General features: G+C 42.6%; 3 protein-coding genes and 1 pseudogene across 4 annotated transcripts; 3 read left to right on the top strand and 1 right to left on the bottom strand.

Moving 5' to 3' along the window:
• The first annotated feature begins 534 nt into the window (after positions 1 to 534).
• On the top strand, positions 535 to 1,692 carry LOC109197884 (biotinidase-like; annotated as a pseudogene).
• Positions 1,693 to 9,355: 7,663 nt separating this feature from the next.
• Positions 9,356 to 14,387, top strand: LOC109197883 (sodium/calcium exchanger 2-like). The gene is made up of 3 exons (XM_025904206.1): positions 9,356 to 9,419; positions 13,133 to 13,411; positions 13,973 to 14,387. Exons 1-3 carry the CDS (start codon positions 9,356 to 9,358, stop codon positions 14,347 to 14,349), a joined length of 720 nt encoding a protein of 239 aa, XP_025759991.1. The 3' UTR covers positions 14,350 to 14,387.
• A 4,923-nt stretch (positions 14,388 to 19,310) lies between these two features.
• LOC109197882 (biotinidase-like) lies at positions 19,311 to 21,561 on the top strand. Its single transcript, XM_019353630.2, has 3 exons — positions 19,311 to 19,332; positions 20,521 to 21,086; positions 21,174 to 21,561. Exons 1-3 carry the CDS (start codon positions 19,311 to 19,313, stop codon positions 21,444 to 21,446), a joined length of 861 nt encoding a protein of 286 aa, XP_019209175.1. The 3' UTR covers positions 21,447 to 21,561.
• Positions 21,562 to 22,393: 832 nt separating this feature from the next.
• Positions 22,394 to 24,214, bottom strand: LOC109197880 (serine/threonine-protein phosphatase 6 regulatory ankyrin repeat subunit A-like). Of its 2 annotated transcripts, none has more exons than XM_019353629.2 (6): positions 24,073 to 24,214; positions 23,814 to 23,962; positions 23,629 to 23,711; positions 23,113 to 23,195; positions 22,929 to 23,020; positions 22,394 to 22,840 (listed from the first exon to the last, which is right to left on the bottom strand). In XM_019353629.2, the coding sequence occupies exons 1-6, from the start codon at positions 24,165 to 24,167 to the stop codon at positions 22,542 to 22,544; spliced, it is 801 nt and encodes a 266-aa protein (XP_019209174.2). In that variant the 5' UTR covers positions 24,168 to 24,214; the 3' UTR covers positions 22,394 to 22,541. The 2 variants fall into 2 exon arrangements, with proteins under 2 accessions (XP_019209174.2, XP_025759992.1); XM_025904207.1 differs by having other exon boundaries at positions 23,814 to 23,942; positions 24,073 to 24,157.
• Positions 24,215 to 25,357: the final 1,143 nt, after the last annotated feature.

The raw sequence follows: 25,357 nt of genomic DNA, 5'->3' as shown, positions 1-25,357 counted from the left end.
GACTTTTAAAAAATATTGGTAAAAAAAAAAAGCTCTATGCTGCTGAAAAATTGAAAATAGATATTTGCAAAATTCTGCCTAAATATGTATTTTACCTGGTTAATTCGTGCGGCGGGGCGTGGTCTGCAGCGCCGCTGCAGGGAAGGCGGACGCACCTAGCGGCACCCGCAATCACGCCTCGCCGCCTTAAAGTCTGCGCTATCTTGCTGTTGTGTTGGTGTGTGTGTCGGCTGTGAGCTGCGAAGCTACAGCCGGCGTATGCGTACAGCAACCGCGTGTGAAAAGCGCGTTCATGCAAACATCGTCGGGTCTGCCGTGGTATGTTTACAATGGGACTTCTGCTCCTGAACCTCTGCGCACAGCGTCTGCTAATCGGTGCTGTGCGAAGTCAGTTTACGCAGGACTGTAAGCTGTCATCTGTCGTCTGTGAGGCGTGAGCAGTGTTTGTCTTTAACATAGTTCACGGTGCAGCTGCTGACATAATGTGGATCCGAAGATCCATAATTGGCCTACCCGGGTTGAAAGTCTCGATAAATGCCGGTGTTTCGTGGGAATACCGGCTTCCGCGAGTGTGACGCTTATATTGAGCGAGGAAAAATAATAGAATATAATTTTATATTATATTTCAATATCACAATAATCTTCCAATTTAGAACTACAAGTTTAAAGAACTAACATAAATAAATACACTTCAGCGAAATACTTCTAATTTATTTTCCCAAACCACGCGGAGCCGCACTATAAGGACTAAAGAGCCGCATGCGGCTCCGGAGCCGCGGGTTGCCGACCCCTGGCCTGGATGAACCAGCTCCCCCTGCTGGATTCAATCCAGTTCAGCAGGCATTCAGTCTGGCTGCCAACGTCACCCTACTAGCTGTCAACATTCGTAATGACAGGCTCATCATGACAGGAAGTGGCATCTACACCCCTTTTTCTGCCACCTACCACCACGCCAGGAAAGGGGACCCAGAGGAGGGCAGGCTGCTGGTGGCCAGAGTGCCAGTTTTGGAGCCACTTGAGGTAAACAAAGTGCAGCCAAAGAGGTGGAGGCTGTGGTGGGAGTCAACAATATCAGCGGCTACAGACTCTGGATACTGCTACCAAGATAGCTGTGATGACCCCCTCCTCCCTCCTACCCCACCTTCATCTCCTCTATGATGTATGACACATTTACATTTGTCCTCTTAAATGAGACACAAGGCGACATTAAAGTGTGCAACGGCACTTTCTGCTGCCGCCTGCAGTACAGGTGGTTACTGCAAGACCATAAAGAGCTCTATGCTTTCGGCGCACTTGCAGGAACACACACGTCAACGGACGTTACGCACTGCAGGCAAGAATCACATGAATTTGAATATTTCTAAAAAGGTTAAAACTGACAACTCACTACTTTTATTTGCCACATGTTAAATATCTACAGGTTTGTGCAGTAGTCTGTTGTGCAGGGTTGGATCAGAGCTCTTGTGGACAGGAAGCGGAAGAAGCAGAGTCTAAAATGGACTTCCTGTTGGAGGGAACTTTGACACCAAATACGTGTACCCATCTATTCTGACAAGCCGAATGTTCCTGGAGCAGCCAGAGAGTCTGGAGAAAGCTGCAGACGGGAGACTGACCATGAAACATTCAAACACGAAGGGTGGCCTGGTCACTGCCTGCCTGTATGGACGAATGTACCACCTGGACAATGAATAAACTTTAGAGGGATCAGGAAAATAAAGTTCAGTGTTATGGTTAAGAGCTGCTCCAACCTTCAGCTGTTACACATTTCTTTATCTCTTATAAAATAAACCAAAACAAATGTCTTTATTCATCTGTTACTTAATCTTTACAGTACAAACATTCCACCAAGTAGCATTTATCCTCTGTTTGAATGTTGCATATTCCTCAAAAGGCAATATTTAATAGTTTCTCTCTCTCTCTCACACACACACACACACACACACACACACACACACACACACACACACACACACACACACAAACAAATCCACACAGTGACAGCCACCTTCTCTTGTCTCCTGTACACAACACAACATTAAGAAGTTACAGCATTGCAAGTTATCCATTCCTTGGGCTGCTCATTCAGTTCATCAGTTGTACAGTACATTGGTCTTACATCCACCTGCTGTCACAATCTGCTCTCAACGATTCAATCTCCACCTGGAATAAATACGTAGGTTTCAATATTGACTTTCTCTCCTAGGAATCAAGAAGTCGATCCAATCATGAATGCAGATAAGTGTCCCAGAGTGACAGTGGCTGCTGTGAAAGCTCAAAGAACTCTGAAAAATCTCAAGTACAGTAGGGAAACGCTTCTTCAGCTGGTCCATAAGATTGTCCCTCAGTTTCTGTATCTTAACAAAAAAAAAAAAGCAGTCCTCTGAGCTTTTCTTCACCAGATGCTCCATTAGTAAATGTGAATGAAAAATCTTTGAAAAGATTTAAAACTGTATCCTCAAACAGAAAGAGTTCAACGTAAAAATAAAACCACTGCTTTACATTGAAAAGGACGCTGACCATGTTACTGATCGTACAGTGATGCCGTGGAAAAAAAAAAGTGGCAAATTATTCTTTATTTTACCAAATTATTACATTAGTGCATCTTTTCCACTGTGTATGCACCTGAAGGAAGCAGCATGTGGTTCAGACGAGGATATTTTTAGATTGAAGAGACTTACTAAGAACTCTGCTTGTATTTACTGCCTGTCAGCTTTGTCAGTGATTATTAGGCCTGAGTGGCTGGCTACCTGCCAGTATGAGGTTCACTAGTCCTCAGTACTTTCTGAATCTGAGTCTTCATTCATCATCTCCGGAGACAGAGGACAGCAGGCGTTCTGGCCTGCAGTGGAGGCGTGGTCAGGTCTCAGTGGGCTGGAGTATCAAGGCCACACTTTGGAATGTGGTTTGAGATAGGGTGGTGGTTGATGACTGTTTGAGTAACGAGAGAGTGGGCAGTGCTATGGTGACCATGGGTAGGTGGGCATATTGAGTTGAGGATGAGGGCAAGCAGTCACTACATCCGATTGGGGCACGCCAAGCTGGAGTGTAACCTGGAATAAAGGAGGAAAAGGGTCATAGTAACATTAGAATTACCCTGAAGAGTATGTGTGAGTACAGTGAGATGAAGCTGACCATTCTCATCCACAGCTAACACCCTGGCTCCTTTCACCAGCAGCTCTGGACACCACTGTCATCCTTCATGGCTGCTACATGCAAGGGCCTGCAGGTAGAAGGTGTTACAGTAAGTCACAGTGGGTTTTGCAGTTTCCTACTGTTTACAGTAGGTGCAACCTTCAGGTTCTACATACGTCTGCAGAGCAGCGTTGTGCAGTTAATGAGATTCCTGTCGCTGATTTTCTCCAGAATCAACAAGGCACTTGTTCGTGACCTGAGAAGAACAGAGAGTACCAAAGTCATCTGCAGTGACACATGAGATGTGCAACAATCTGCTTTGTCAGTATGTTAAAGAGATGACGTTCTGAGCTTCACATAAACGTTAATCTCGCGCAAGCTTAAAAGCTTTGTGTGACAGTTACGGACCAGTGCGTGTGTGTGGGAATATTTGTTCCAATATGATTCTCCAATGTGCTTTAGTGATGCAGTGAAACATGTGATGGTGGTTAAATGTGTCTGCCGATGTGTCCAAAGTGATACATAAATGTTCCAAGGGCCAGGCAAAACTACACGCCCACACATTGCAAAATATAAAATCTGAATTGTAACTACTTTACTTTAAATTTTTAATACTGATGACTAAGAACATTTCCTGTTCTGAATAGCCCTTACCTTGCTGCAAGCCAAATGCAATGCGGTTCCTGTCTGCATCTGCAGTGCAAGTCTGCCTTAGCACCGCTCACCATCACTCTGTAACACAACACAACAGTGGAGATAATACAAGTGAAGTTAGAATCAGGGACCATTATTTCCACAAGTTTATCCCAGGATCAGTTAGTGTATGACCACAGCATTGGTCGTCCATTTAGAGCTACCATCATCATGGGTTCGTGCATGTGGTGTCAACAACATTGCTGAGCTCCATGGCTCAGAAGAAGGGAAACGCACTCCAATGGTCAGAAAAAGCTGCAGCATGAAGAGTCTGCATCAACATCAACACAGTTATTGTAATACGTTCTGCTCACTAAGACAAATACAAAAAAAAACCCCTTCACACAAGATGTTAAGTCTGTCTGATCTCTTACCTGCCCTTGGAGTCCGTTGCATTCACAATATTTGCACCAGGGAGTCAATTAACATCTCTGCCACTCCCTCATTTCGTTTATCTAAAACACATAACGCAGCCTGTCACCACCCTCAGAGCAAATCGATCCTCATAAGTTCGGTCACTATTGAAAAGGAGCCCTTGCTTGTTGTTAGCCTGCAGCATTTCGAGGTGTATATTGGATCCACTCTATACCTGTTCAGTATTCACTGACCACAACCATTGGTGTTCTCTCCCAGATGCAAACTCAATCAGAGACTTATGCGTTGGTCCTTCTTTTGCAGATTTTAATCTGCAAATCAACATAAGAAGGACGAAAATGTTATCGCTGATGCCCTGTCTCTTAGTTTGGAATTAACAATAGGAGGTTGTTAATTCTATGGAAGGGGTGTTACGAACTTGTATTTTCATGTGTTGTTCTGGGCAGGTATATTGTTATGTTAATTCAGCTGTCCAGGGCTCTGCTCCGATTGGTGCGTGGATACACCCCTGACGCGACTGGTTCCAGCTGGAGGACCCGCCATTAAAGGAGGCTGGAGTGCTACGGCTGGAGAGGTCCTCGCGTTTCCCTCAGCACCAGCAGTGTACCTGTGGCAGTCTTGGCTGCAGTGTGTCTGAAAAGTTGTGGAAGTGGAGTGGTAGGGGTGAGCTGCCGTTTCTTTTGATCACCCGTTTTCTCTGTTTTGAATTAGTTAGGAGGTCAGACTCTGTCTTTATTTTTGACTTTATTTTGGTAAGTCAGGGGTGCGGGATTTGTGTAGATTTGTTTTGTTTATTTTGGCCTTGGCTCGCCCTGAAGTGTTGACACTCCCGTTCTGTTGTTCCTCTTCTTTCTTCCACCTGTAATAATCACAATATAACGAACGGATTTGTTTCCTGTGGCTGCTTGGTCTTGGGGGGAGCGAGTGCCTCGTTCATGTTATTGCCTGCCCTAGACGGGTCGTAACAGTAGCTTCCAGTGAGTTTTTTTAATTTTATAATACAGAAAAAGCAAATCGTCGTATTTCTAGCAATTATTATTAGATTTGACTTGTATATATCAGTAGTTGTTTGTTTTTTTTGTTTTTTTACAGTACTTAGTTTTAGAGCACATGTTCCTACTTTGGGAAGTACCCCTGATATGCTCTTGTACTAAAAAAGTCATTCTCTGCTCAAGAGAGTAGCTTTAATGCGTGAAACTGGAAAGGTGTTGAAGACAGTGTGTTGGTTTTACACTCATTAGGGTATTTAGCACTGGACTCTATAAGGTTCAGTTGTTAGTTCAGTGTTGGGGTGTTTGGGGAGGGATGAATTTTATTATGTATGTATTTATTTATTTGCAACGGAACAAACTATACTGCTAGCAGGAATAACAACGACGTATGACTGAAAATAACGCTTTTAATTTCAATTCAAGTTAGATTTTTCTTTGTGCGCAACGCAGATTTCTGTGCGCAGAGACCGTGCCAGCGCACTGCGCAGCTTAGAGGAACATTGGATACAGCCTATGGCGTTGTGTGAACAGAGACGTTGCACCTGCTGCTAATAACAGCACAAGGGCGGGGCTTACGCTCAGCTCAAAGGCCTTTGCAACGTCACAATAAAGGAACTTCAAAGGAGCTTCCAAACCAAGGCTTAAATAGAGCCTTAGCGACGCTATACTCTCTACACAAGTGAACTACAAAGTTGTTCCGTCTAAATACCGCTGAAAGTCTAAAATACCAGTGAAAGTCAACCTTTATAAATATGTCTCACATTTATGCTAGAGCTAATGATCGCCATGGTCCAAACTTCAACAAGGCCTCCAAACTCTCAGTTCAAATGCCAAACAAGGTACTGGCAGAGCTTAAAAATTCAGAGCTCAAAAAGAGAAGAACTAAAAATTAGAGAGGGAATGAATATATCCGACATATTAATTCAAATATCAGCACAACGATATTCTAAGAAAAGCCAGGTTTAAGTCACTCCACAACAGCTGGAGGACGCAATCAGGCTAAGAAAGATAATGCAGGAGGAACAAAGGAAAGTCGGGAGTGGAGAGAGGCCGGCAGGAAGGCTGACGTGATATTATTGGCAAAGCATATGAAGAGGCGCAAAAAAGGCGTGAAAAATGCATTGAACTTTGCCATATAATAACGAGACGTCAAAGAAAACGTGCTTTGGCTGAACTTGAGAAAGAAATTGAAACACAGCATTTGTTAAAGCACGACTCAGGCCACCGAGAACGAACGCCGTCTTCGCGATATGGAGCTGGAACTTCTCAAGCCGCTCGTAAAACATCCCAGTTTTAGACAGAACAGAGGGAAGAAACATAGTGTGGTTTAGAAAGGAAGTTCAGATGACTTTCAACCAAGCAAAGAAGCATTCCTGCAACTTGTACTGGTCGGGTTCGTTTCTTCCGTTGTCAGCAACGCAGCAGTCAGAACAAACAACACCTAAACGGACGAGTTCGGCTGCCAACAATTAATAAACAACAGGCTTGTGTCTGTAGCGAAAGACTCGCCAGCTAATGCTAAAAAACTCATTCCCACACCCCCCCCCTGTCTGAGAAACACAGAAACACAGCGTGCCCCCATTATAAAAACCAATACAAGGTTGTTGCACTTTACGCACCACGCTTATTAGAGACGTGGGACATAAACACAAATAAAATTTACTCCCACCCCGCCTCCTCTTCCTATTAAACCACAGAAAACACTGTGTGCCCCATTATTACAAATTAAGACAGGTTCTTGCACCTTGCTTATCACGCTTATTACAGACATGGAATATTAACAGCAGTAAATATAAAAACACACCCTCTAACCGGTTGCAGCAGATAGCCGCCCTCCTGAGCCTGGATCTGCTGGAGGTTTCTTCCTGTTCAAAGGGAGTTTTCCTTCCCACTGTCGCCATGTGCTTGCTCATAGGGATCATTTGATTGTTGGGGGGTTTTTTTTCACACAACAGTTGTGAAATATTCACAACTGTTGTTGTGAAATATAACTGTTGTTGTGAAAAATTCACAACAACAGTTATATTGCAAATTCTTCACCATCCATCAGCCATTACATACAATTAATAAAATCTTGAAATACATAAAATGTTGATGTTTGATTTTGTTTACTACTACGTGTCTGATAGTGATTATCTGAGTAGATAAAACAGTGGTCCTGTACCACCACATCATTATGGAGATGTGTGAGAATGACTGGAGATACTGGGACTACTGTGAATCAGAAAAAGCAGAGTGGGAGGTACATTGCTTCTCCAGCTGTGTAAATTACATTTTTCTCAGCAGCAACAGCTTTGGGTTAGGAGAATACCAGGACCAGTCAGTGCACAATTACCAATTCATCAGCTGCATAACAGCAGCTGGAGCCTCACAGCTGGAGCGCACTGTACTGAGTGAAACATTTCACACTTCGGCGGCTCCGCTTTGTGTTGTCTTTTTGCACTAGATTCTGAAGCTGCAGGTTGATCTATCTTCAAACAACCTTGACTGAACCAGCAGCAAACTGTGTGTTGTGAAATATTATCCCACTATACAACTTGTAGTCTGCAGAGGTTATGTCTGACCAATAATTCAGACAAATAATTACAAAATCTGTTAGTTTATACTTAAACCACAAAGGAGCTCATTTCAGTATCCAGTCAAAGACTCTTGGTTATAGAAACTTTAGCATTTTCTTTAGCAGCTGAATTGAATTCGAAACAAATATCACACACAATGGCCTTCGCTCAGTGTTTTACATTGTTTCAACCACTTTTTTTAACAGTACACAACATCATTAAATCTCACAGTTTACAAAAGACTTGTAAACCTGCTCATTTTCTTGCCAAAGATTTTATAAGAAATGGATATCTCGAAGCCATAAACCAGGCGTATATTAATATAGGGTGTGTCCTTTTAGTTTTATTTCCTCATAGTTTCTAGAGAAATTTGTTTTAGGATGAACTTTGTTTTTCTGACAAAGTGTGTTAATCACATTTTTTTAATGTGAGAACTTTTTTGGTCAAATGACTACATAATAAAACACGTTCGTACAAGCCTCACTGTTCAAATCATACTTAAGTGGTGTGGTCATAGCGTGAATGCCAGGTTATGTATCGTGTCTGTGTAAACTCTAATCTCCGGAGCAAAGTCAATGATAACGAATGTTCCAGAAAATCACCCGAGGCAGTCTAAGCACCTTCCTCTGCCCTTCCCTCAACAAATGAACTGATTTAGAATCTGTCCGGGACTTTTGAGACTGAATTAAATGTCTGGAAAGGTCTCTTGTGATTCAAGTTTATTTTCTAATGTTCTCCCAAATGTAGAGTAAGACATATTTCCTAATAAGCTCATGAGAAAACAGCTTCTAAAAATATTTATCTATAACATATTTTATGCACGTGTGTCAGGCTTAAGGCAACGCACTTCGGAGACTTTCTTTCGGTACTTCTTTTTAATGTTTTTAGAAACCACCTTCTTCCTCAACATCCATCCGGTGTCAGAAAATAAGAGCACGACTCACCTTCCGGTATACCTTTTCCAAATAAACTGTAACCGACATTAAGTTTAACAACATCCCAGACAATTAAGAATCTCGAATGCAACGAAAAGATAGGGTAGAGTAGCTTCCAGTGAGCTTTTAATTTTATAATACAGAAAAAGCAAATCGTCGTATTCTAGCAATTATTATTTCACATGAGTACCCCATATGCACGTTAGGTTAACTGGTGACGCTAAATTAGCTGAATGAATGGTTGCCTGTGTGTCTGTATCGACAGACTAATCACCTGTTTCAGGTAAAAAAAGGTAAAAATGTATAATGGTGGTGGCACACCATTGTTTATTAATTATTAGCTCTAAAGACAAAGGTATTTGTGTGTGTGTGTGTGTGGGGGGGGGGACTCAAAAGTACCATATGCACTTTCATGGCCATGTGAGGCCTGTTCCCTCATTATCACAATAAAAGCAGATAAACAATCTGGGATTGATTCCGAGGGCTGAATTTCCATTTCATAGCTTTTCACTGACAAACTTAATATAAAGTTGAAAGAAATGTTGATGAAAGTGAAGGAGGCCATCAGGTTTCGTCTCCTGTCCAAGCGCCTTCTTTAGTTTGAGAACAACTGTGGAGACACACAGACCAATATCTCCTCTTTGACTCCATCACCCACTGAAACACAAACATGGGTGATCAGGATCCAACACCACTGAGCAGAGAACGTTCCATGTACCTGAGGATTTATACGGGTAATCTACGCTGTAGCTACGTTATAGCCACAAACTCTCTGAAACCCTACGCCAGGGGTCTGCAACCTTTTACACCCAAAGAGCCACTTGGACCCGGTTTCCACGCAAAAGAAACACTGGGAGCCGCAATACTTTTTGACATCTAAAATGAAGATAACACTGTATATATATTGTTTTTTGTACCTTTGTGTGAACAACTAAGGTGTGCTGCTTATGAAATCCATGAAGTGCTACAGAGAAAATTACATTTATTTATGTAATCAACACATTTTGAACTCTTAAAGAAATATAACAAAAGCAAGACACCCAGCTGAACTAAAATGATCCATGTAGCAAACAAAACTGTTGTGAGCCGCCTCCCTTATATCTCCTTTGGCTTTTGGAGCCTTGACCTGACTTTTAAAAATAATTGGTAAAAAAGCTCTATGCTGCTGAAAAATTGAAATAGATATTTGCAAATTCTGCCTAAATATGTATTTTACCTGGTTAATTCGTGCGGCGGGGGCGTGGTCTGCAGCGCCGCTGCAGGGAAGGCGGACGCACCTGAGCGGCACCCGCAATCACGCCTCGCCGCCTTAAAGTCTGCGCTATCTGTGCTGTTGTGTTGGTGGTGTGTGTCGGGCTGTGAGCTGCGAAGCTACAGCCGGCCGTATGCGTACAGCAACCGCGTGTGAAAGCGCGTTCATGCAACATCGTCGGGTCTGCCGTGGTATGTTTACAATGGGACTTCTGCTCCTGAACCTCTGCGCACAGCGTCTGCTAATCGGTGCTGTGCGAAGTCAGTTTACGCAGGACTGTAAGCTGTCATCTGTCGTCTGTGAGGCGTGAGCAGTGTTTGTCTTTAACATAGTTCACGGTGCAGCTGCTGACATAATGTGGATCCGAAGATCCATAATTGGCCTACCCGGGGTTGAAAGTCTCGATAAATGCACGGTGTTTCGGCGGAATACCGGCTTCCGCGAGTGTGACGCTTATATTGAGCGAGGAAAAATAATAGAATATAATTTTATATTTATATTTCAATATCACAATAATCTTCCAATTTAGAACTACAAGTTTAAAGAACTAACATAAATAAATACACTTCAGCGAAATACTTCTAATTTATTTTCCAAACCACGCGGAGCCGCACTATAAGGACTAAAGAGCCGCATGCGGCTCCGGAGCCGCGGGTTGCCGACCCTGGTCTGGCCTAATGTCTGTATAGCTATAAGTCAGCACAGGATTAGGATAGAAGGAGGCTGCTGAATGAGTGAGCTTTCACCCAGCCAGCAGACTGGTGTTGATGTTACACCAGCCCATCCCATAATTTGTAACAAGAACAAATAGCATTGTTAGCTACTGACACCTGATTGTTTGCATCGTCTGCTGTTTATTAAAGATTCTTCAGGAAGACAGTTTTGGTATCTCAGATTTGTATGCACTACTTTTCATTTGATGTCTAGACTAGAATTTAGCCAAGTTACAGTCTGTTGGTACAATACACAGAAAATCACTCCTCCCAATTAAGATGCTAAATGGTTACCAACCTGGTCGGTAACAGTAAGATTTAATAAAGATAAATAGGAGGGGAAGTTCCCTCCTGGGCTCCCGCTTACAGGGATGTTTAACACAGCTATAGCTAAACAGCAGTTCAGAGTTCAGCACCATCATCTGTAATACAGCTTCCTGTCTGTGTTCACTGGCAAGTTAACTATCTCCACATTAAGCCAGAGCTCAAGTAAAAATGTACAACAAGGTGCATCATATTCTAGGTGGATTATTGGACCCCAACTTTTACAGTTTCAGACTAGTTTTTGGCCTGAATGATGTCCAATCAACTTTTAATGCTCAAAGCAGTGAGCTCAAATCACTCAGGCAACATGAAGTCTGCCCTCTTTGTTTTGTTTTAATAATGAGGTGTCAGAGTTTTCCCAGTTTTTCAATTGTTGTGGGTAAAATGGCGATTTCACCAAGGCGGGACCTTATACCAGGGTCACAGACTTTATATAAAAGATATACTGTGACTTCACCAATTGATTAGCGTTGTGGCATCATCAGCCAAGGGAGGGGTGGATCTGAATTAGAATCTAAGGGACACTGCTCTTCCTACGTGGGTGACTTGTAAATCCCATGATGAAGCATACCCTGCTTTATCCTCTATCCTCAAAAGCTACAAATGACCTTCATGTTTTTTTTTATGTCATCTAAAATTACCAATTAAGAGCATAAATGCATCAGCAAGGTGATGGAGCTCATGTACAAGTCTCATTTCTGCAACCTCAAGAGTTCCCACCTTTCTGGTGATTTAAAAGAATTTCATTCAGAATGGCTTTATTTTCCAGACCTGGTAGCTACATCTGTTTTTATACACAGTATGTACTCAGTGTGCATTTGTTACATTGTATCTTCGCCCCAAAGTTAGTCAGATAAATAAGAAAAGATCATTCCTCTTCTTGCACACAAACAGCACATAAACAGCTGATTCATCACAGAGACGTTGCCCTTAGCCAGAGAGAGCAGAGTAGCAGCAGAGCTGTGGGAACACCCTACCCCGGGTCGCTGAGGTGTTTAATCATCATTATTGTCTAGTCCTACACCCACCTCTCCTGGTCCCTGTAGCCCAGTGTGTTTCCTCTTATTGTATTCAGACAGCATCTACAGCATGTCATATGCGCAAAAACATGCTAGCTTGTAATGTTGTTGTTTTATTGTGTCACTTCCAAAGGCATTGATCTGTAAATGTTTTATAGAAAAACACATTGAGGAAATAGTCATCTGTTCTTATGGAAACACCAATCTGTCAGTCTGTCATTGAGTTCTGTGTGACAGTGTGATTTAACTGAAATGTAAACCGTAATAACATTCCAGCTAAATTATGCTAAAGGAGAAAAAGATGCTTGAATTAGACGTAATTCAATCCCTAAAAACAAAGCACCAAATGTTGCTGTAAACTGCTCCTCCAATCAGTAAAACATATTAGCATGCTTCTAGTCTGTAGTGTAATAAAATAATAAATCTAATATTTTAAATAGCCGCCTTTTTCAGGCATGAAGGGTCAGGTCGGTGGAGGTCAGATTTGTAAGTGAAGGCCACCATCTAGTGGAAGCAACAGATCTCTGCAGACAGTCAGTTAACTGTATTCCTTGAAGCATATTTCCATGTGTAGCTGTGATATTTTTATTATAAAATGTTTCCTATATCATTAATTACAACTTTTCATAGCTTTTTACAGGAATTAGCCCCTGTTATGGAGTGGATAATGAAAAATGTTGTGTTTTTGCCATGATGGGTTTTGATTTCATTGTGTTTTGTTATGTTAAATAAAGATTTTTTTTCCCACAAAACAAGGACAATCGGGTTTGTATGAAGTAAGAGATGATTTAGAAATATGTAATAGGTAAAGGACCCAGTAAAGTATGATAAAGATTTTTAAAAGTATTCCTGTGCAAAAGTCAAAGACCGCTCTGTCCTTTAAGGTGCTATAATAGTTTGGTCACTTCAGGGTTAGAGAGCTACGACTACAACAGAACATTTATGGGATTAATATCCTGCCACGCCATGAAACTGGCAGGACATAAATCCCACACATCACCTACAGAATCAAAAAGTCCTTCCTCGTGACGGTTCAAACCCAGGTCACTACTGTGTCCAAACCCTGAGTACTCTGAGTAGTATGACCTCCGTGCTGTTTGTAACTTGTAAAAATATCACTGTGTGTTTGGCTCCTCCAGGTGATGGCGATGATGACGAGGAGGAAGGTCGTGAGGAGCGCCTTCCATCTTGTTACGACTACGTCATGCATTTCCTCACCGTCTTCTGGAAGGTTCTGTTTGCCTGCGTCCCGCCAACAGAGTACTGGAACGGCTGGGCCTGCTTCTTCGTGTCCATCAGCGCCATCGGGCTCCTCACCGCCATCATCGGGGATTTGGCATCGCATTTCGGCTGCACCGTGGGGCTGCGGGACACTGTGACCGCCGTGGTGTTTGTGGCGCTGGGAACTTCCATTCCAGGTGAGTAAATGTCCCGTTTCACTGTGTGAGAGCAAGAAAAGGCAGAAAGGAGCGTGGATGATTTGATTGTTTTGAGTATTGGATGGATTATGGGAGAATACCCAGATTTATGAGTGCATGTAGTGTCACTTTGTAACTTTGTAGTTGTTTTGTGTCCTTCAGTCATTTTGCATCATTTTGCATCTGTTTATAATCATCTATTTGTATCTTTTGTGTGATTTTGTAGGTGGTTTGTTGCTCTTTCTGGCCATTTTATGTCTCTTTGTCATTTTGCATCTTTTTAATTGTTTTTAGTCACTTTTTTGTCATTTTTGTGTCTCTGAATCATTTCAATCATTTTCAGTCATCTTACTGGACACAAGCTTTGCGCCTCTTTAAAGTAATTTTGGATCTCTCTGTAGTTGCTTTGACTTTCTGTCAATCATTTTGTACCTTTGCAGTTGTTTTTTGTATCTTTTTGGTCATTGTTTGTCTCTTTGGAATCATCTAATTGCTTTCTATTTAAAAATTTCTGGGGTGTGAAGGTGTGTGACTCACATTTTCCACCTTTTCCTTCTCCAGACACCTTTGCTAGCAAAGTGGCTGCCATACAAGACCAGCATGCCGACGCATCGGTTGGAAATGTCACTGGCAGCAACGCAGTCAACGTGTTCCTGGGGATCGGAGTGGCATGGTCAGTGGCCGCCGTGTACTGGAGAATTAAAGGAAAGGAGTTCCGGGTGGATCCTGGATCACTGGCGTTCTCCGTCACGCTCTTCACCATCTTCACGTTCATCTGCATGTCCGTGCTATTGTTCAGACGCCGGCCCTCCATCGGCGGAGAGCTTGGCGGCCCGAAAGTGTCCCGCCTCCTGACCACCCTCCTGTTCCTGGGTCTGTGGTTCCTCTACATCCTCTTCTCCAGCCTAGAGGCCTACTGTCACATCAACGGCTTTTAAAGAGGAGATGAAGAATGTTCCAGAAGAATTTTGCACAGCAGCACACACAAATCGTTGACTCTCAGTCCATTTAGTCCACGGTTTAACACAAAACAAGTGTAAGATTCATCTGGTTAATAGGGCTTCAGATACATGTTCACAAACACTACATTTAAGCATGTGTAAACAGCGCATTTTAAACACATTCATTGTTACTTGGAAGATGAGGGTTAAGAGGAAGTATTTTTGGAGGGTGAGAGCGTGAAAACGAAAGGTTACTGCGGATAGTTAACGGGGAGCAGACGGAGAGTGACAGAGAATGACTGTGACGGGAGATTCAGAGGTGAAAAGAAGGTCAGGTCAGTCAGAGGAGTGCTGCTTTATTCACTTTAAAGCCAGGTGTGTTTATTTTGGGTTGAGGAGCTCACTTCCAGGATCAGACCACTGAGACGGATCACAAACCTGTGAGCATTGAAGGAAAAATACCTTTGTTTTCCTTTAGTCTCTCATTCAAACCATCAACTCTGCAGCTTCATGTTTCTTCACTGAGGAAGTGGAGGAGCACTGCATCAAATAAGGAGTCGAATGTTTACAACAACATTACATTTGTTTACTACTAGAGGTTCTTGTATAGTGGTGATGCTTGTCTAATACGCAGTATAGCTGAAGGTGGCTCTCCACACGCGCTGTAAATAGTACAAACCGTTGTACATATAGAGTGTAGTAATTTCACAGGGCAGGCTGCCACACAAAAGGATGCAGAGACAGAAATGCCAGGTTTCTACTGTCGCTGTCAGCAAAGCTTCGATGATTTTCATTGCACAGGCTGGAACACTGGTAGTTGCAAATATTACAAATGTCAGCGGCTTTAGTTTTAGCGACATGCTAAGTGGAAAATAAAAGTTTTAGCAACCAAAACAAGTAAATAAGAAGCTGCATAAGTGTAACACTGACTAAAAGAACATCTTTGTACTAATCTCTTTACCGGACCACAGCCTCTGACAGGGGCTTGCATATAAAGCTGAAGGATTAGTTTTTGCATGTATAGCCATGTACAGAGCATCTTCACATTATATGTCATGTACATGCTATGAAAAAGGGAATAACCAGCCTAATTATCCACCTGTAAATTACATCCCTGTGTTTTTGTGTCGACTCGGTGAACAGAAACTGTCAGCTAGTCCTTGATGTTAAATCTTCCTGTATAAAACAGAAGAAGCCGTTTGGTCCGGGAGGAACAAAAAGGACATTTTCCTCTCCTGAAGGACCAAATATGCGCTCACACACTCCTGATGTGTGCAGTGTCATTTAAAAACTTTGTCTGAGGCAGTCAGATGGGCTGATGAGCTGCAGTCAGCCATCGCTGTGTTACTGTTAGTGGCAGACTCGTCCATTCCTTTATCTTAAGTGACAGCAGCATGGGCAGACAAACATGTACGGGTGGTTAACAAGACTCAACAGTGTTAGTTTACTCTCAAAAATAAAGTCTCTAAAGTTGCTGATTGCCATCATCAGCATCCGGTCTGCAGCGTTTGTTAGGAAAAGCTAATAATCTACACATTAATTAGGCTGCAGGACTGTAGTCTACAGCACACTAATGCTTTAAGATAGCAAACAAAGAATGCCTTAAGGGAAGCTCAAGTAAAAAAATCTAGTATTCAAGATTTCTGCTGTACAAACTGCCCAGGCTGCACTTTATTTAACGTAACTAAAACACTGTGTTGTGCTTATCTTTTCCTCCATCATTCTATAAGTGGTTACTGTGCAATATACGAAGGGAGAACTGTCTCGTGTTTCCACTGGTTCGGATAACACCAGATCCAGGTGGACCCATCATGTTGTCTATTCATGTCTGCTTAGAGCACATGTACCAAACATGTTAAAAATTTACTTTCCTTCTTTATGGAAAGCCAGCGCATCGTTTGTAATAACAAAAAAGAAGGTTCTGATTAAAGACCAGAGGGTCTACCTGAAACGAGGATGTCTACACGGGAGCAGCACAGTCATCATAGTGCCACAGCAGGAAACATGGCTCTGCAAGGCATGCATGTGTTGCTCAGTATTGCATGGCAGACTTGGAACAAATGTTCACAAGCTACTGAAGAAACCGGCTGCTAAATACACCATAAAACACTGGATGGTGTGCGAACACGCTCTAATTCGTTTCGACATTTCCACGCTGGCACTTCAGGGCTACTATGTTCAGCACTGAGATGCATGAAGCAGGAAAGCCAGCGTGTGAAAAATGTCACAACAACAGCAGTAAGATTGTCTTATAATAATAATAATGACTAGAAGCTTTAATTATTATCATTATTATTATTATTATTATAACTGCCTAATTTCAGTCCCATTAAATATATTTCTTTGAGGACATTGCATTATAAACCTCTCACCCACAGATGATAAGTGCTATACAAGTGGAACTCTTTATTATTGTTGTTAAACATGATAATTTGAAAAGGATTTGATTGGTTAACCCTGACTAACTTTGTAAACTTTCTAAAATCCAGTTTTGTATCTTTTTCCTTGCAGATGTAGCCAAGGTAGATTATTTTGTATTTCTAAACAACATTTAGGATAGTTTCAGTGTATAAAGCTGGTATGTAGACTACATGGTGTCTGAATTTAGTGGGTTAGACTTTGATATATTTTCCACAGTGAGAAATCTCCCCTTTAACGGTGTAGTAGTGCATCATAACCAAACTTTAAAGCATCTAATTTACTGAAATAGATGGTCCGCTAACTCATTTGTGTCTTTGTTTTTCATGTATAGTAGATAATTTATATATTTATTTATTTATAGAAGATTATTTCTCTAAGCATAAGATGTGCTGCAGGTCCTTGAGGAGAACAGTTTGGAGTTTATTTGAGCAATTAGGTTTCAATGTGCAATACGAGAAAAGGTTCCGCTGCAGCTTACATTGTTCGAGCTCAGTCCGTGTCTTTTTTTCTGCCGCAGTGTTTGTCATAACCCTCCGCCAGTGTACACTTCTTCATGTCGTCCTTGTGACGGAGGAACTTTGAGTGTAAGTAGCATGTTTACATAAAGAAACAGTGTGGAACATTGCCAGTATAATTGTCAGTCTCAGGCTGTTGTGAGCTGAAGTTTTGTAGATATTAGCCGTGGCTGTGAGGCAGGTTTGTTGTGTGTGAGGTTCAAACAATCCCCTGAACAGTAGTTTACTCACTCAAACCACCAGGTGGGACCAACAATAGATATGACACACACACACATGCAGAGGTCTGCTGAACTCTTGTGTAATGACCAGCACCAGCAGGAACAGAGCGAATCACCTCCACAATGTGTGCATTTGTGACCTCGGTGTGGCCCAGGAGCCAAAAACAGAACTGTCTACAATGTCCGGACAATGTTCCATGTTTCCACAAACTTCTGTACTAACTGTCGGCCTTTGGCCTTCGCTGTTCTGTAGCTAGATGTAATGCCCCCACCCCCCAGCTCTTTTCAGCCTCCCCTCCTTACCTGATCCTTCCCAGTGTGCATCCATGTTTGCTTCCCCTCCTGTGTTCCCCTGCACATGCATGATGAAGCCCGGTGTACGTACGTTATAGCAGCATGGTCTACTGTGATGGATGCCTGTAGGTTATTCTGTCGGATCGATTCCCCACAGTAGGATTTCAAAACATCTGAGTCTTCTTGTGAAATAAAGTGAGCAAGTGTGACACGCACAACCACAGCTCGGTTCAGACAGACTGAGCAGAAACACAAACAAGCGCCATTCCTGGAGTCAGTCTCCTCCTCACCTGTTTCTGTAGAAGCTGTGAAAAGAGATCCTGCTGTGCTGGGTCCAGGCTACATCCCAGGTCATCTTTTTGTTTTTTGGTGTATGATATTTCAGTGTCTGTGTTTGTGTTCAGCCTCCTCTCCTCCCTCCCAGGTCTTGCTCTCTTCAGTGTGTCTCTTTGTGAAGTCGTTTCCTGTGATGATGAAAATTTCTCTCTGCCTGAATCTTTGTAGGGAAATATTGACTGAAATTACTACAATGTCATGTGATAGACATATACATTTATTCGATACTGTAATAAATTAACTGAAGATGATATTTAAGGTTTTCTTTATGAAATGCAAGAAAAAAAATCTTAGAAAAAAACTCGGTTTTGAATCATGGCATGAGGTGTAACGTGTTCCTGAAAGAAAACGAAGGTCTTTAATCAAGTGAAGTTGACCTTATTTAAATATAGTTTATTTATTTTCAAGGTTCAACGTGTCTGAGTCATTATTTTATAACTGAACAATATAACAATCAAAGTCAGTGATTCATCGAGTCATCCAGCTATCAAACACCTGTAATCTGAAACTTAGAGGACATTTTTCATGTCTCGACTCATAAATACAGTGAAACTTTTTGCAGATTAATAAGTAGTGATGGTCGCCTCACAGTAAGAGGGTCCTGGATTTGAATCAGTGAGCTGGGCCTCTCCCATGTGTACGCACATGAGTACCCCATATGCACGTTAGGTTAACTGGTGACGCTAAATTAGCTGAATGAATGGTTGCCTGTGTCTCTGTATCGACAGACTGATCACCTGTTTCAGGTAAAAAAAGGTAAAAAATGTATAATGGTGGTGGCACACCATTGTTTATTAATTATTAGCTCTAAAGACAAAGGTATTTGTGTGTGTGTGGGGGGGGGACTCAAAAGTACCATATGCACTTTCATGGCCATGTGAGGCCTGTTCCCTCATTATCACAATAAAAGCAGATAAACAATCTGGGATTGATTCCGAGGGCTGAATTTCCATTTCATAGCTTTTCACTGACAAACTTAATATAAAGTTGAAAGAAATGTTGATGAAAGTGAAGGAGGCCATCAGGTTTCGTCTCCTGTCCAAGCGCCTTCTTTAGTTTGAGAACAACTGTGGAGACACACAGACCAATATCTCCTCTTTGACTCCCATCACCCACTGAAACACAAACATGGGGTGATCAGGATCCAACACCACTGAGCAGAGAACGTTCCATGTACCTGAGGATTTATACGGGTAATCTACGCTGTAGCTACGTTATAGCCACAAAACTCTCTGAAACCCTACGCCAGGGGTCTGCAACCTTTTACACCCAAAGAGCCACTTGGACCCGGTTTCCACGCAAAAGAAAACACTGGGAGCCGCAAATACTTTTTGACATCTAAAATGAAGATAACACTGTATATATATTGTTTTTTGTACCTTTGTGTGAACAACTAAGGTGTGCTGCTTATGAAATCCATGAAGTGCTACAGAGAAAATTACATTTTATTTATGTAATCAACACATTTTGAACTCTTAAAGAAATATAACAAAAGCAAAGACACCCAGCTGAACTAAAATGATCCATGTAGCAAACAAAAACTGTTGTGAGCCGCCTCCCTTATATCTCCTTTGGGCTTTTGGAGCCTTGACCTGACTTTTAAAAAATAATTGGTAAAAAAAAAAAGCTCTATGCTGCTGAAAAATTGAAAATAGATATTTGCAAAATTCTGCCTAAATATGTATTTTACCTGGTTAATTCGTGCGGCGGGGGCGTGGTCTGCAGCGCCGCTGCAGGGAAGGCGGACGCACCTGAGCGGCACCCGCAATCACGCCTCGCCGCCTTAAAGTCTGCGCTATCTGTGCTGTTGTGTTGGTGGTGTGTGTCGGGCTGTGAGCTGCGAAGCTACAGCCGGCTGTATGCGTACAGCAACCGCGTGTGAAAAGCGCGTTCATGCAAACATCGTCGGGTCTGCCGTGGTATGTTTACAATGGGACTTCTGCTCCTGAACCTCTGCGCACAGCGTCTGCTAATCGGTGCTGTGCGAAGTCAGTTTACGCAGGACTGTAAGCTGTCATCTGTCGTCTGTGAGGCGTGAGCAGTGTTTGTCTTTAACATAGTTCACGGTGCAGCTGCTGACATAATGTGGATCCGAAGATCCATAATTGGCCTACCCGGGGTTGAAAGTCTCGATAAATGCACGGTGTTTCGGTGGGAATACCGGCTTCCGCGAGTGTGACGCTTATATTGAGCGAGGAAAAAATAATAGAATATAATTTTATATTTATATTTCAATATCACAATAATCTTCCAATTTAGAACTACAAGTTTAAAAGAACTAACATAAATAAAATACACTTCAGCGAAATACTTCTAATTTATTTTCCCAAACCACGCGGAGCCGCACTATAAGGACTAAAGAGCCGCATGCGGCTCCGGAGCCGCGGGTTGCCGACCCCTGGCCTGGATGAACCAGCTCCCCCTGCTGGATTCAATCCAGTTTCAGCAGGCATTCAGTCTGGCTGCCAACGTCACCCTACTAGCTGTCAACATTCGTAATGACAGGCTCATCATGACAGGAAGTGGCATCTACACCCCTTTTTCTGCCACCTACCACCACGCCAGGAAAGGGGACCCAGAGGAGGGCAGGCTGCTGGTGGCCAGAGTGCCAGTTTTGGAGCCACTTGAGGTAAAACAAAGTGCAGCCAAAGAGGTGGAGGCTGGTGGTGGGGAGTCAACAATATCAGCGGCTACAGACTCTGGATACTGCTACCAAGATAGCTGTGATGACCCTCCTCCTCCCTCCTACCCCACCTTCATCTCCTCTATGATGTATGACACATTTACATTTGTCCTCTTAAATGAGACACAAGGCGACATTAAAGTGTGCAACGGCACTTTCTGCTGCCGCCTGCAGTACAGGTGGTTACTGCAAGACCATAAAGAGCTCTATGCTTTCGGCGCACTTGCAGGAACACACACCGTCAACGGACGTTACGCACTGCAGGCAAGAATCACATGAATTTGAATATTTCTAAAAAGGTTAAAACTGACAACTCACTACTTTTATTTGCCACATGTTAAATATCTACAGGTTTGTGCAGTAGTCTGTTGTGCAGGGTTGGATCAGAGCTCTTGTGGACAGGAAGCGGAAGAAGCAGAGTCTAAAATGGACTTCCTGTTGGAGGGGAACTTTGACACCAAATACGTGTACCCATCTATTCTGACAAGCCGAATGTTCCTGGAGCAGCCAGAGAGTCTGGAGAAAGCTGCAGACGGGAGACTGACCATGAAACATTCAAACACGAAGGGTGGCCTGGTCACTGCCTGCCTGTATGGACGAATGTACCACCTGGACAATGAATAAACTTTAGAGGGATCAGGAAAATAAAGTTCAGTGTTATGGTTAAGAGCTGCTCCAACCTTCAGCTGTTACACATTTCTTTTATCTCTTATAAAATAAACCAAAACAAATGTCTTTATTCATCTGTTACTTAATCTTTACAGTACAAACATTCCACCAAGTAGCATTTATCCTCTGTTTGAATGTTGCATATTCCTCAAAAGGCAATATTTAATAGTTTCTCTCTCTCTCTCACACACACACACACACACACACACACACACACACACACACACAAACAAATCCACACAGTGACAGCCACCTTCTCTTGTCTCCTGTACACAACACAAACATTAAGAAGTTACAGCATTGCAAGTTATCCATTCCTTGGGCTGCTCATTCAGTTCATCAGTTGTACAGTACATTGGTCTTACATCCACCTGCTGTCACAATCTGCTCTCAACGATTCAATCTCCACCTGGAATAAATACGTAGGTTTCAATATTGACTTTCTCTCCTAGGAATCAAGAAGTCGATCCTAATCATGAATGCAGCATTATAAGTGTCCCAGAGTGACAGTCAGTGGCTGCTGTGAAAGCTCAAAGAACTCTGAATAAAATCTCAAGTACAGTAGGGAAAACGCTTCTTCAGCTGGTCCCATAAGATTGTCCCTCAGTTTCTGTATCTTAACAAAGAAAAAAAAAGCAGTCCTCTGAGCTTTTCTTCACCAGATGCTCCATTAGTAAATGTGAATGAAAAATCTTTGAAAAGATTTAAAACTGTATCCTCAAACAGAAAGAGTTCAACGTAAAAATAAAACCACTGCTTTACATTGAAAAGGACGCTGACCATGTTACTGATCGTACAGTGATGCCGTGGAAAAAAAAAGTGGCAAATTATTCTTTATTTTACCAAATTATTACATTAGTGCATCTTTTCCACTGTGTATGCACCTGAAGGAAGCAAGCATGTGGTTCAGACGAGGATTATTTTTAGATTTGAAGAGACTTACCTAAGAATACTCTGCTTGTATTTACTGCCCTGTCAAGCTTTTGTCAGTGATCTATTAAGGCTCCTGAGTGGCTGGCTAACCTGCCAGTATTGAGGTTCCACTAGTCCTCAGTACGTTTCTGAATCTGAGTCATTCATTTCATCATCTCCGGAGACAGAGGACAGCAGGCGTTCTGGCCTGCAGTAGGAGGCGTGGTCAGGTCTCAGTGGGGCTGGAGTATCAAAGGCCACACCTTTGGAAATGTGGTTTGAGATAGGGTGGTGGTTGATGACTGTTTGAGTAAGCGAGAGAGTGGGCAAAGCTGCTATGGTGACCATGGGTGAGGTGGGCATCATTGAGTTGAGGATGAGGGCCAAGCAGTCAGCTACATCCCGATTGGGAGCACAAGCCAAAGCTGGAGTGTAACCTGGGAATAAAAGGAGGAAAAGGGTTCATAGTACACATTAGAATTACACCTGAAGAGTATGTGTGAGTACAGTGAGATGAAAGCTGACCATTCTCATCCACAGCTAACACACTGGCTCCTTTCACCAGCAGCTCCTGGACCACCACTGTCAATCCCTTCCTGGCTGCTACATGCAAGGGCCTGCAGGTAGAAGAGTGTTACAGTAAGTTCACAGTGGGTTTTGCAGGTTATCCTACTGTTTACAGTAGGTGCAACCTTCAGGTTCTACATACGTCTGCAGAGCAGCGTTGGTGCAGTTAATGAGATTCCTGTCGCTGATTTTCTCCAGAATCAACAAGGCACTTGTCTCGTGACCCTGAGAAGAACAGAGAGTACCAAAGTCATCTGCAGTGACCACATGAGATGTGCAACAATCCTGCCTTTGTCAGTATGTTAAAGAGATGACGTTCTGAGCTTCACATAAACGTTAATCTCGCGCAAAGCTTTAAAAGCTCTTTGTGTGACAGTTACGGACCAGTGCGTGTGTGTGTGGCAAATATTATTGTTCACAATAATATGACATTCTCCAAATTGTGCCTTTAGTGATGCAAGTGAAACATGTGATGATGTGGTTAAATGTGTCTGCCAGATGTGTCCAAAGTGATACATAAATGTTCCAAGGGCCAGGGCCAAAACATACACGTCCCACACATTGCAAAAATATAAAATCTGAATTGTAACTACTTTCAACTTTAAATTTTTAATACTGAATGACTAAAGAACATTTCCTGTCTCTGAATAGCCCTTACCTTGCTGCAAGCCAAATGCAATGCTGTGTTCCTGTCTGCATCTTGCAGTGCCAAGTCTGCCTTAGCACCGCTCACCATCACCTCTGTAACACAACACAACAGTGGAGATAAATACAAGTGAAAGGTTAAGAAATCAGGGACCATTATTTCCACAAGTTTATCCCAGGATCAGTTAGTGTACTGACCCACAGCATTGGTCTGTCCATTTAGAGCTACCATCATCAGTGGTGTTCTGTGCATGTGGGTGTCAACAACATTTGCCTGAGCTCCATGGCTCAGAAGAAGGGAAACGCACTCCACATGGTCAGAAAAAGCTGCAGCATGAAGAGGAGTCCTGCATCAACATCAACACAGTTATTGTAAATACGTTCCTGCTCACTAAGAACAAATACAAAAAAAAAAACCCCTTCCACACAAGATGTTAAGTCTGTCTGCATCTCTTACCTGCCCTTGGAGTCCGTTGCATTCACAATATTTGCACCCAGGGAGTCAATTAACATCTCTGCCACTCCCTCATTATCGTTTATCCTAAAACACATAACGCAGCCTGTCACACACCCTCAGAGCAAATCGATCCTCATAAGCATTCGGTCACTATTGAAAAGGAAGCCCTTGCTTTGTTGTTAGCCCTGCAGCATTTCGAGGTGTATATTGGATCCAGCTCTATACCTGTTCAAGTATTCACTGACCACAACCCATTGGTGTTTCTCTCCCAGATGCAAAACTCAAATCAGAGACTTATGCGTTGGTCCCTTCTTTTGCAAGATTTTAATCTGCAAATCAAACATAAGAAAGGGACGGAAAATGTTATCGCTGATGCCCTGTCTCTTAGTTTGGAAATTAAACAATAGGAGGGTTGTTTAATTCTTATGGAAGGGGGTGTTACGAACTTGTATTTTCATGTGTTTGTTCTGGGCAGGTAATATTTGTTTATGTTAATTCAGCTGTGCCAGGGCTCTGCTCCGATTGGTGCGTGGATACACCGCCCTGACGCGACTGGTTCCAGCTGGAGGACCCGCCCATTAAAAGGAGGCTGGAGTGCTACGGCTGGAGAGGTCCTCGCGTTTCCCCTCAGCACCCAGCAGTGTACCTGTGGCAGTCGTTGGCTGCAGTGTTGTCTGAAAAGTTGTGGAAGTGGAGTGGGTAGGGGTGAGCTGCCGTTTCTTTTGATCACCCGTTTTCTCCTGTTTTGAATTAGTTAAGGAGGTCAGACTCTGTCTTTATTTTTGACTTTATTTTGGTAAGGTCAGGGGTGCGGGATTTGTGTAGATTTGTTTTGTTTATTATTTTGGCCTTGGCTCGCCCTGAAGTGTTGACACTCCCGTTCTGTTGTTCCTCTTCTTTCTTCCACCTTGTAAATAAATCACAATATAACGAACGGATTTGTTTCCTGTGGCTGCTTGGGTCTTGGGGGGAGCGAGTGCCTCGTTCATGTTATTGCCTGGCCCTAGACGGGTCGTAACAGTAGCTTCCAGTGAGTTTTTTTAAATTTTATAATACAGAAAAAGCAAATCGTCGTATTTCTAGCAATTATTATTAGATTTGACTTGTATATATCAGTAGTTGTTTGTTTTTTTTGTTTTTTTACAGTACTTAGTTTTTAGAGCACATGTTCCTACTTTGGGAAGTACCCCTGATATGCCTCTTTGTAACTAAAACAAAGTCATTCTCCTGCTCAAGAGAGTAGCTTTAATGCGTGAAAACTGGAAAGGTGTTGAAGACAGTGTGT

This window comes from Oreochromis niloticus, unplaced genomic scaffold (assembly GCF_001858045.2).
Source record: "Oreochromis niloticus isolate F11D_XX unplaced genomic scaffold, O_niloticus_UMD_NMBU tig00000322_pilon, whole genome shotgun sequence".
NCBI classification, from domain to species: domain Eukaryota; kingdom Metazoa; phylum Chordata; class Actinopteri; order Cichliformes; family Cichlidae; genus Oreochromis; species Oreochromis niloticus.
Note: the sequence above shows the minus strand (reverse complement) of the source record. Positions and strands in the feature narration are given on the sequence as shown.

What these genes read in the sequence shown, in the direction of transcription:
- LOC109197883 (XM_025904206.1), top strand. Translation starts at nt 9,356, where the DNA reads ATGGGTGATCAGGATCCAACACCACTGAGCAGAGAACGTTCCATGTAC. An exon ending in GTACCTGAGGATTTATACGG is followed by an intron (nt 9,420 to 13,132) that starts GTAATCTACGCT and finishes TGGCTCCTCCAG; the next exon opens with GTGATGGCGATGATGACGAG. An exon ending in GCTGGGAACTTCCATTCCAG is followed by an intron (nt 13,412 to 13,972) that starts GTGAGTAAATGT and finishes TTCCTTCTCCAG; the next exon opens with ACACCTTTGCTAGCAAAGTG.
- LOC109197882 (XM_019353630.2), top strand. Translation starts at nt 19,311, where the DNA reads ATGTACCTGAGGATTTATACGG. An exon ending in GTACCTGAGGATTTATACGG is followed by an intron (nt 19,333 to 20,520) that starts GTAATCTACGCT and finishes GCGGCTCCGGAG; the next exon opens with CCGCGGGTTGCCGACCCCTG. An exon ending in ACGGACGTTACGCACTGCAG is followed by an intron (nt 21,087 to 21,173) that starts GCAAGAATCACA and finishes AAATATCTACAG; the next exon opens with GTTTGTGCAGTAGTCTGTTG.
- LOC109197880 (XM_019353629.2), bottom strand. Translation starts at nt 24,167, where the DNA reads ATGTGTTTTAGGATAAACGATAATGAGGGAGTGGCAGAGATGTTAATT. An exon ending in ACCAACGCTGCTCTGCAGAC is followed by an intron (nt 23,021 to 23,112) that starts GTATGTAGAACC and finishes TTCTACCTGCAG; the next exon opens with GCCCTTGCATGTAGCAGCCA. An exon ending in GTTAGCTGTGGATGAGAATG is followed by an intron (nt 22,841 to 22,928) that starts GTCAGCTTTCAT and finishes TTTTATTCCCAG; the next exon opens with GTTACACTCCAGCTTTGGCT.